This window comes from Borostomias antarcticus (genome assembly GCF_949987555.1).
Source record: "Borostomias antarcticus genome assembly, chromosome: 3".
Taxonomy (NCBI): Eukaryota; Metazoa; Chordata; class Actinopteri; order Stomiiformes; family Stomiidae; genus Borostomias; species Borostomias antarcticus.
In genome coordinates, this window is record NC_140236.1 from 5,178,203 (window position 1) to 5,188,546 (window position 10,344).

Genomic DNA, 10,344 nt, shown 5'->3' on the forward strand with positions numbered 1-10,344 from the left:
TAAAACTCATGAAACATCCTTTAATTATTTCCTTATTAATTGGGAAATTAATTGTGTTTTAAGGTAAAAAAAAATTAAGGGATTTGGTTTCATAGAGATTGTGAGGGGTGCAGTTGGGCAGTAGGCTAAATGTGCTTCTGTAACTGGGCAGTGACAGTGAATGTGCTTCAGTAGGCATATGGGCAGTGAAACTGGGGACTGAGTGATTGTATAACTGGGCAGAGACAGTGACTACTACTCCTCAACTCCTACTCCTCCAACAAACTCCTGCAAAACAATCCTGAACACGTCTACTACACTTTCAACTCGATGCAACAACCAACCAACTACTACAACCTTCAATGTAAGGCAGGTTTCGCTTTCTTACGTCGACCATTCGAATCTCGGACCAAACCGATCATGTAACCGAGGCCTCGTTTGTCATTGGTGACGTGCTTTTAAAAAACGAAGTGAGTCTTGATACGGGGCATCATCAGGACCTGCCCTACGTGCTCGACAAACGCCTCAGAACTTCAGTCTCATACGTGACATCATTAGTTTTCACTGGTTTATTGCTATGTATTGAAATATGCTATTTATTGATTGTATATTTAATGCCGTTACTCTGACTGCATCGTTGAAAATGAATGTAATGTTGGATTTCTGAGCTCCCGGGTTCGAATCTAAAGAATGAATGAATTCTGATCAGTTGGTAAAATGATAGCCCCTCAAATAACCAATTTTATGTTGGCTACTGTCTCTGCTGTAGCTAATCCAAAAAAGCAGTTTGCAATTCAGACCGGTCAAACTGAGAAACGTAGCCTACATTAGGCTTTAAGCAACGGCAACCAGATTGTCAGAGAAGCCTAATAGCCTACTACACTGTAGCAGTGCTCTACTGCCCCTCGTGGTTGCGGGTTGTAATAATTATTTTACCGCCGCTGCCTCTGTCGTTACTGAAGTTCAGATGACTGTATTCTAAGTAACAGACGTTCTTCATGCAACGGCAATGTCAAATCCTTCCCCGGTATTCAAGAGAGGGATATAGGGAAGGAATCATATTTTCAACCTAGCCCAGGGTCACTTGGACTGAAGAAACGTGGCGGTACTGGGTGCCCACCTTGACCGCGCGCCTGCGGAGGGAGCTCTCGTCCTCCGCGTGTCGGCTGGTAGAGCTGGGCGGTCTGCCCAGGGAGGTCTGGCGCAGAAGGGTGGGCGGGGTGCCCGTGACCAGTCTCTCCTGGTCCTGCTGCTCACCCGTCCTGGATGGAGAGAGAGAGAGGGTGTGTGTGTGTGTGTGTGTGTGTGTGTGTGTGTGTGTGGGTGTACAGTGATAATCCCCCATCTTTGGGACGAGGGTCTATTACCCCTCTCTTATGTTCTAGTTGTATTGTAGCTCACATTCACTGGCGTGGTGACATCATCGTCCTCACGTGACTGACCTGATGAACCAACATGGATGAAAGACTCCTTGATGTGAATCTATGTCTCTCTCTTTCTCTGCCGCCCCCCCCCTCTCTCTCTCTCTCTCCTACCCATCATCTCTCTGTCCTCTCCTGCTCCCTCTCTGCCCCCCCCCCTCTGTCCTCTCCTGCTCCCTCTCTCTCTTCTCCTCACCCACTGTACCCCTCTCTCGGTCGTCCTCACCTGGCTGAGCTGATGAGGATCTTCATCTCTTCTATAAGGTGCCGTCGTATGATGTGCTTGCCGGTGGGGATCCCCAGAGCGGTTGCCATGGAATCAGTGTTGAAGGAGGGATCGAGCACCATGACAGCCCCGTGCACCCCGCTGTTCTGGAGGCCCTCGGCAAACTCCTGTATGGGGCGGGAGGAGGGACAAAATTAGATTTTTCTTTGACAGGATGCGATTTAATCAAAACCCATGCTGGGTGTCATGATATTGTATTACTCCACTATACTGGAATGTATTAATGATGTATGATGTAATGCCAAACTTTGTCTAGTGTCTCTCTGGGGTGTATTGAAAACTCAGTTTTCTAACCCTGAGATTGAGCTGAATTGTATCCCAGGGATAGCAAACAAGAGTTTTCCCTAAACCCGTTTTACACCCCTGGTTTATCTCTGTAAACACATGGAGTAAGAGAAAGCACCATTTATCGTGTTTGTATAGTTCACTGCAATGTCCCAAGATACTATCAGTTCAAACACAGCAAAAGCCTCATCATTGTGAATGGAGACTGCTGTTCTGCCTTCTCATGGAAACTGGAAATATTGACCCTAGCAACTATTGTCAAAGCATTGTTGATTTTCAATTAACACTCGCAACATAACTGTGGTCAATATTGATACAGATAGCCAAGAGCCTTGGACAACGAGCTATGCAAAGCCCCAAAAGATCAATGCTGTAATCATATTGCCTAAACCTCAAAATAGGAACGCAATACAACACGAATCTCCCTCCAGGAACAGGCAACACAACCAGTCTTCCTCTCGCATCCCACCACATGTACATTCATGTACTACATTATGCGTACAGTATTTCCCACCTTGAGGTCAACATCGCGGACCCATCTCATGACCCGATGACATGTCCACACCAGCGGGTCCCTGTTGTGATGTTCACACTGCGTCCTCCGAGCTTGGAGGGCCTGGTAGAGAGTCGGCACGTCAAAAACGCGGTCCCGGTAAAACGCCAAACGTTAGAAGTTCGAACGGTCTGACGCGGACGTACCTCCTTGTCGAAGCCGAGCATGTGCAGCAGCTCGATGCCGAGCAGCAGGCTGACCTGGTGGAACTTCTTGTTGACGTTGAGGAAGCGCTCCAGGTCGCGTCTGGTCAGGGAGTTGAGCATGCGCCCGTCCACCAGGTGCGTGTGGAAGGCCTGGGAGTACTGGGGCAGGCCCACGTCGCTCAGCCATGCCTTGGCCACCCAATGGTGGTCCATGTCTGCGGCCTTGGACAGCCTGCAGGCACGGAGACACGGGGGGAGACGCGAGGTGAGGTGAGGTGGGGCAGGGGGGGTTAAGGTCTGGGGAGAGGTGCTGCGTTGAGGTGCTGTTGTTCATTATGTATCAAGGATAAGGGTGTCTTGAAAAAAAAAAGCATCTTGCATTCTGCTGTGCGGCTTTTTGGGTGCCAATCAAGCGCAAATTAGAATTCAAAGTCTTTTCAACGTGTTTGTGACTCCGTGGTTCTGACAAGACCTTGAATCTCCCCTGAGATAATAATAAATAATAAATAATAATAATAATCTCCCCCGACTGCGGCGGTCAACTTCGGCTCACGGGGATCAAACCTGCCAGAGATGTTTCGATCTCTCCAGATGGCACTGGATTTGACCAGCAGATGGCGCTCTCACGCCAGAGTGTTTGCTACTCAGCACAGCGTGTACGGGCATGACCTGTATGTGAGAGAGAATGAGGCTCGGGGGGGGGGCGTGCCGGGGTCTCTCACCCTCTCCCGTTCTCCGCTTCCCTGTAGTCTTCGATGGCCAGCCGGAGCTTCCTGCGGTGCATGGAGCTGCTGACCCCGAGGCCCTGCTCCAGATCCTCGTCAGTCAGTCCCAGTAGCACCTGCTCCGGGTCAAACAACACTGCTTACGCACAGCTTGACACATCGGTGAAGTAGCCAGAATATCTGACCGGCTGTATATACACTCATTAAGTCCCGACAAACCTTTTCCGCTTGATGTGTGAAGTGTGTGTGTGTGGGTAAAATGTACTTTAAAAAAAAAAAAACTCAGGTCATACCTTGCCACTCTTGACATTCTCGGAGCAGGCCCGGATGTACATGGGCATCGCCATGACGACCTCCAGCCACGCCTGCACAGTGCCCGCCCTCCACAGCGACATGGGCATGGACCTCGCCAGCTCCACCTGCTGGAGGCGGTCCAGCTGATCCTCCCCATCCGATAGGCTGAGACTGAGGCGGGTGGGGCTTGGTAGACTGTCTGAGTCTGGATAGGTGGGCGTGGGGGGGGGGGGGGGGGGAGGGGTAAGGACGCCAGTTGGTGCATTGAGTAATCAAAAAATAACACAACTGTGTTTACAGCAGTCAACTAATATAAATAAAGAGCAGGGAGCTTTACTCTTTGGCACCTAGTTTCACATACTTACATGACAGATCTTGTATATAGTAAAGTCTGCCGAGCCCGAAGACAAAACAAACTTTTCCATGTCAAACAAACTTACTACTTACCGAGTCCATTTAACATGCAGCTGTTGTCCATAGTCTGATCATTAAGAGGATGTATTGCCTCATCTATCAATATTCGACTATCAGAACAGCTGCTTGATAAGAAAAAAGGCAACAGTCATCTTATTGTACTTAGACTTTGATTACTTTGGTCTGAATTCTATAGCACAAGTCTTAAATAGTTATGCTGTTATTATAATAAGGATGGGGTTATTTTCCTCTACTTAGTGATCTCCTCTAACAGAGGCTGGTATTATTATAGACTGAGTATTATATAGATGGCAGTCTAATACTTCTTTGGGCATTCTTTGATGAAATGTAACTCATTTCACAGTAAGTCATCCTCTTAGAAAGGACTTTTGAAAGGCTTATTCATTACTTTCTCTAGGACACAATACAATGTTGATAATGAACAACCTCCTCCTGCCTAGCTTATTCCGATGGCTTTGTTGATTCACTTGCTAAACAACAATGGCCCACGATCACTGCAATCACTGTAAGACATTTCTAAAAGCTGCTTTGTGTTCGTACCTCTTGGTGGTAAAGATAAACGTATGAAAACACAAACACAATCCTGTAGCTTGCTATCTGCACAAAACAGGTGTTCGGAATCGCAGCAGGAGCTTCAGGTTCAGAACAACAGGTATCCATTCAGAATGTGTTGCTCAGTGTTTTTCTTCACACTTTCTCACATCTTTCTTGAGCTATGTATTTTTGCTGACTGGGAGGACGTGTGTTTTGTTCACCTAAACAAACCAACGTAATACGTTCAAGTCTCACAAAGCCAAGTTTGGTTAAAGCGCTTCCAATAGGATATGCTAACTTGCTGTAGGCCATTAATTTACACCGAGTAGAATGTATTAAGCCTGTTAAAAAGGGGATTGAGACTCCACAGAGACCAAACTATGGCACAGATGGCTGCTTCAGTTAAATGAAGATGGACACGAGCCAAAGAGGACGCTGCACATATAAACCACAAGCCTTGGCCATTCATCGGCCATTTCAAGAGCAACCCCGTTGCCTTGGAGACTGGCCAGGCTGTCACTGAGGATGAGTGTTTTGTGTGTATCAGTGAGAGCATATTTTCTGGGAATTTGACTGCTTTTCTGTGGTTCTAGCCGTCATGAGTAGATGTATTCAATAACTTTGGGCTGGGTAGTGATACCATTGAGAAGTGATGTGGCACATGTACCGTAAGATGGCATGTGAAGAAGACTGCCTTGCACACTATCTGTGTAGCACAGTTCACTGTTTACAATGGCGCACTGGAATCCTATTCCTTGGTCCTTGTGTCTTTGAATTCTTTCACACGACCTTTTGTTATAAAAAAAAAAATACAAAAAAACCCACCACGCCATAGGTCAACTTGAAGCAGGGCTGGAATCAAAACGAGCACTTCTTTAGAGCACCAGAGGGAGTCTGCACACACAGTCTGCAACCCAGCCTGACTACTGATTTTTGGAGGGTGATGTACCTACAGTATTCTAGGAACCCAACAGACCTTTCTCATACAGTCCAATGACTTCCTGGGCTGCCCGACTGTGTTGAGAGTCCAGGGGAGGTCAGTCCAGCCAGGGGAGGTGTCAGTATTAGAGGTTAGAGGTGGTGTTATTGTCGTGCCCGCATGTGGGCTGGGTTCCGACAATCTCAAATGGCTTCCTCTCCTCATCTCATCTCATCTCCTTCATGACCACTGATCTCAATGTAAGACAGTTATTCCAGAGACAGTATGAGTGAGAATGAGGTACCGGTGTGGAGGAGCAGAGGACGCCAGGTGGGATTGTTGGGACACAGGCCCTGTCACAGACGGACTCACTTGGTTGCGGGAAGCTGCCATTCGTGTGACGATGATGGCAGTCCCCCAGCACGAGGGGAGGAATTAGGATTAAAGCCATACCACAACAAACAAACAAACAAACAAACAAACAAAAAACACAAACAGAGGGAAGAGAGGACGGCCACTTGGAAATTCAGTGTTATTTATTTTATTTTAAAATAATATTTTCTCATTTAGATCTTTAGCATAATTGTTGCCATGCCTTTAAAATGTTCTTCTCTACCCTTCAGTTCTACACATGTCTAGTCTTCACCTGAGTCTCCATGGAGACCTATTCTTTTTACTTTAAATAAAACTCTTTAATAATAATTCAATTTCAATAGTGTTACCTCATTTACAAAAAAGAAAATAGTTGCCATGAAATGAGAAGGATTTTCTTTTGCAACATAGAATGATGTCATGATAACTGAATAAAAATGTTTCAGCAGGAGATGGTTCATAAATATTCCTGTAGTGAGTTAGGGTAAATCCCCTACACAAGAACAGAGCGTTTTCCAAACTAAAATAAAGCATTTGTTGCTTCTGTCAGCTTGAACTTATGGTTACGCAACAACAGGCTGTAACAGGAAATACAGTGACATACCAGCCTGAGGTTGTTGACATTGGTGTGAGTGACTTGCCTGTATGGATGAGCTATACAGTGCTATGGGGTTCCTAGACGGGGGGTCTACCCATAATCCTCTCTGCTTCTGGGGAGGTCCCTTTACAAAGCAGTATTACTCTGTCATCTTAATGTGTGTTCATTTTAGTCTCCACACTGTTTCAGGTAAGATGCATGATTAACCAACGTTAGTCAGGATAATGAAAAGTGATTTCCTGTGAGGCAATGCAGACTTCTACAATAAGGCTCTGGCTTAGGATAGTTTTTATTTTTAAACTACATCTGAGTAGATTTTGACCCCCTGGAAAACACTATTAACCTTTGGCACCTAGTTAATTTCTTTTTGTAAATGATGGCTTGAACCCCCAACATCAGATTTCCTGATTTCTGGTCTGGCACTGAGGTCAGGGGATAAGGTGCATTTGTTTCGGTTTGATTAGCCAGGCTGAATCTGGTTTTAACCTCCAGGGTCAGCTCATCAGAATTACTTTCCTTTCTTCCCAACAGAAACTATCACTGTCTAATGGACATTTTGTAGTGTAATTCACAGATCTCCCAGTGAGGGAGGGTGTGTGGGCTCTCTACTAGGTAGACCCTATGGTCAACCACTATGATCAACATTCAAACTACATTTAGAGATGTACTTTAGCAGTAAGTAACCAAGGGCCACTGTATAGTACCACTACAACGCATAGTACTGTTGTAGTGGTACTATTCGAACATATAGTACCACTACAACTCAGGTTATTTATTTATTATTTATTCATATAGCATGTACATAATCCATCTTATAATGTATAGACAGGGTACTTATTGTGTAATCAGTGTTCATTTGTAATTTCAGAATTTGTAAATTTGTAACTTGTACATTACATAATTTGTAATGGAGTACTACAGTTGATCTGTATCAAGCATTATCTTGGAGCCAGCACCAACATTTCACTGTATTTATTTACTTTTGTTTACGACTCATAATTGCACTGCAAAATAATAAAACAATCACTCAGAAGGGTTTTGATATTTTATCATTTTGATAAAAGCTGCCACATTAATTATTCCTGATTTCAGTCAACACCATGATAATCCATGTATTTAAAATTGGATTAAAAGTCTGAAGCCATTGCAGTCGTTGCAAGCTGTTGAAATGTTGGATTTGATCTCTCTGACCTTTCAGGAATAGATTTTCTGAATGTGAATTTAGAGCGTGCCCTTCGGGTGAGTAATAAATGCTACGGGTATTTCTCCTTTTGAATACTATTTGACTAATAAATATATAGAAATAAAGCGTTATTAGACTTAATTTTTAGGGAGGCTGTCTTCTCACCAGTGGGAGAGGTTCTGCTAGGAAGTTCTATTATAATAAGAGGTCAGGGGTCAGCCCTAGAGTCACCATGCAGAGGGAAGAGGAGGAGCTATGCATGGTACGCCAGACATGCTCGGGCCAGGGACTGTAGACATGTTGGTTCATTTCCTCAGATGTATGGCTTTGTACAGCGCAGCTCCTAAAAAACCTTCCAGACTGTAAAGACCTACAAAGACCTACAGAGTTGCACAGTATTGCAAACCAAGAGATTTGAAGTTCAGGTTGAACGCTGGATAGTAGTGGTCTGGTGTCTTAAACAGACTGTTTTTTGTTGTCATTTGCACATTTAAGGGGTTGTTGATGAGTTCTAAAACTGTATGTTGTCTTGGAATGTCTGAAGCCAGCCTGAGGTGAGGTGTCTGCACATTGCCCACAGGAAACCCTTCTCAAAATGGCGGCGATTAGGGAATGGACCAAGCAAAGGACAAGGAACAAGGGAGTTTAAGTTAAAGAGAGCAAGGGGTGGGTCAAAAAATGGCAAAATGAGGAGAAGCATTCGGGGCATGAAAGACATTTACAGGCACAAAGTGCACAACGACCGTTATTTACAGGTACAGCAGTCCTTCAAGTTTCCAGTTATCGAAAACAAAAACAAGCAAATATAAAGACAATTAAAGGAATCTATAACACAGCCACTTTGTCGCGCGGCAGATACAGTGAACATAATATCCACTTGTCATGGATCCAAGGCTCTGTGCACTGTCCACACTATTTACAGTACTGTACAGATACATACAGATGCAATTTGCTCGTAATGTTTACACTTCAGCGAAGCAAGACGCACCTCAGGCTTCTAGCATGGCCTGGACCATGGACGCACGCACGCACACACACACGCACGCACGCACATCCGAACGCATAAGCGCACGCCTACATCCAAATGTGCGTGCAACACTAAACACTCTTCCACTCTATACGCATAGCCATTTAGGACCACAGGTGAGCTTCCTGTCCACCATTTTTTTTTTCTACCAGTCTGCATCTTCCTCTATGTAATAGTCAGGGGTTGAGGTACCATCAAAGAGGCCGGGGTCCAGGGACTTGCGCTGCTTGCCTCGGGCAAAGACGCGCGACAGAGAGCCAAGTCCCATCTTCTCTTTCTTCTTCTTACGTTTCTGGTCCTCTAGATCTTCTAGCGACTGAAGTGCGGAGAGGGACGGAGAGATCAGAGAGAGAGGGAGAGATGAAGAGAAAGGAGGAACAAAGAGATTATAATGGGATACATCGCAGTAGTGAGTGAGTGAGCGAGGGAGAGAGAGAGACAAAGACAAAGTCATCTGCGATCACAATCCAAGATCTTCCAGTCGATTCAATGACAGTCTACATTCGATGAATATGTTTATGTAAAGTGTAAACAGTAAGTGGATTGCACTTATAGTATAGCGCTTTTATCCAAAGTGCTTGCTTCGCTGAACTGTAAATGGTTGATGGTCTGCACTTATATAGCCCTTTTATCCAAAGCGCTTTTCAATGACGGCCTCTCATTCACCCATTCACACACACCCATTCACCCACCAATGGCAGCAGCTCCCATGCAAGGTGCTAGCCTGCTCATGGGGAGAAATTTGGGGTTCAGTGTCTTTGCCCAAGGATACTTCGACATGTCGTCAGGAGGAGCCGGGATTCGAACTGCCGACCCTCATCACTGGACGACCCGCTCTACCTCCTGAGCTACAGCGGCCCCCCCACGTCATTTCCCATAATGCACTGGGTTACACAAACCCCCGAACTCAGCCCGAGAAGCCGGAAGGGAAGTATTAGCCTAGCATAGCGCAGTAGTACTAAGTATTCAGTAGCTGAGCAGAATAGAGTATTGTGAAGGAGCTGATTACTTGGAGGGGTTCGGGGAGCAGCTCTTACATTGCAGAGGGAGTGCGTCCGGTGGCGCGGGGAGTTGATGTCGCTGGGTGTGGACGAGCGGTCGCCCTCCAGCGCCGAGGCGTCGGAGATGATGGAGGGCTGGCGAGAGTGGCACGGGCTCACGCGCACCGCCGCCACTGATTGGACAGATTGGGCAACCAACCAGATTAGAGACGGGCGCTATGAAAGGTTTGTGAGACATACTGTATGTGAGTTAGAGAGAGAGAGAGAGAGAGAGAGTGTGTGTGTGTGTGTGTGTGTGTGTGTGTGTGTGTGCGTGCGTTCCTTTCGTGGTTCAGTGGATCAGTGGATCTACGGGGACATGGTTTACAGACTTTGTCTGAGGTGTGTGTGTATGTTGTGTGTTGTGTATGTGTGGATGGATGGACAGGTGTGTGTATGTGTGTATATGTGTGTGTATGTATGTGTGTGTGTGTGTGTGTGGCTGTGGAGGGGGGGGGGGGGCTGGGTACGTTAGTGAATGTGTATGTGTGGCTGGGTGTGTTAGTGTATGTGTACAGTATGTGCATCCAGTATGTGTGTGTGTGTG

At 45.9% G+C, this 10,344-nt stretch overlaps 1 protein-coding gene across 5 annotated transcripts in view; it reads right to left on the reverse strand.

Annotated features, from left to right (window-relative positions):
* Positions 1-1,610: 1,610 nt before the first annotated feature.
* The window catches only part of kazna (kazrin, periplakin interacting protein a), a 96,775-nt gene continuing 88,041 nt past the window's right edge, over positions 1,611-10,344 (reverse strand). For 3 of the 5 annotated variants that reach the window (XM_084462110.1, XM_084462109.1, XM_084462111.1), the window contains 7 exons: positions 9,795-9,931; positions 8,950-9,073; positions 3,689-3,894; positions 3,393-3,511; positions 2,671-2,902; positions 2,486-2,587; positions 1,611-1,793 (listed from right to left, as the gene is read on the reverse strand). In XM_084462110.1, coding sequence (XP_084318236.1) covers positions 1,623-1,793; positions 2,486-2,587; positions 2,671-2,902; positions 3,393-3,511; positions 3,689-3,894; positions 8,950-9,073; positions 9,795-9,931 — 1,091 coding nt within the window. In that variant the 3' untranslated portion in view covers positions 1,611-1,622. Of the gene's footprint in view, positions 1,794-2,485; positions 2,588-2,670; positions 2,903-3,392; positions 3,512-3,688; positions 3,895-6,122; positions 9,074-9,794; positions 9,932-10,344 lie in introns of those variants that run through there. The other 2 variants (XM_084462113.1, XM_084462112.1) reach the window with 1 other exon arrangement.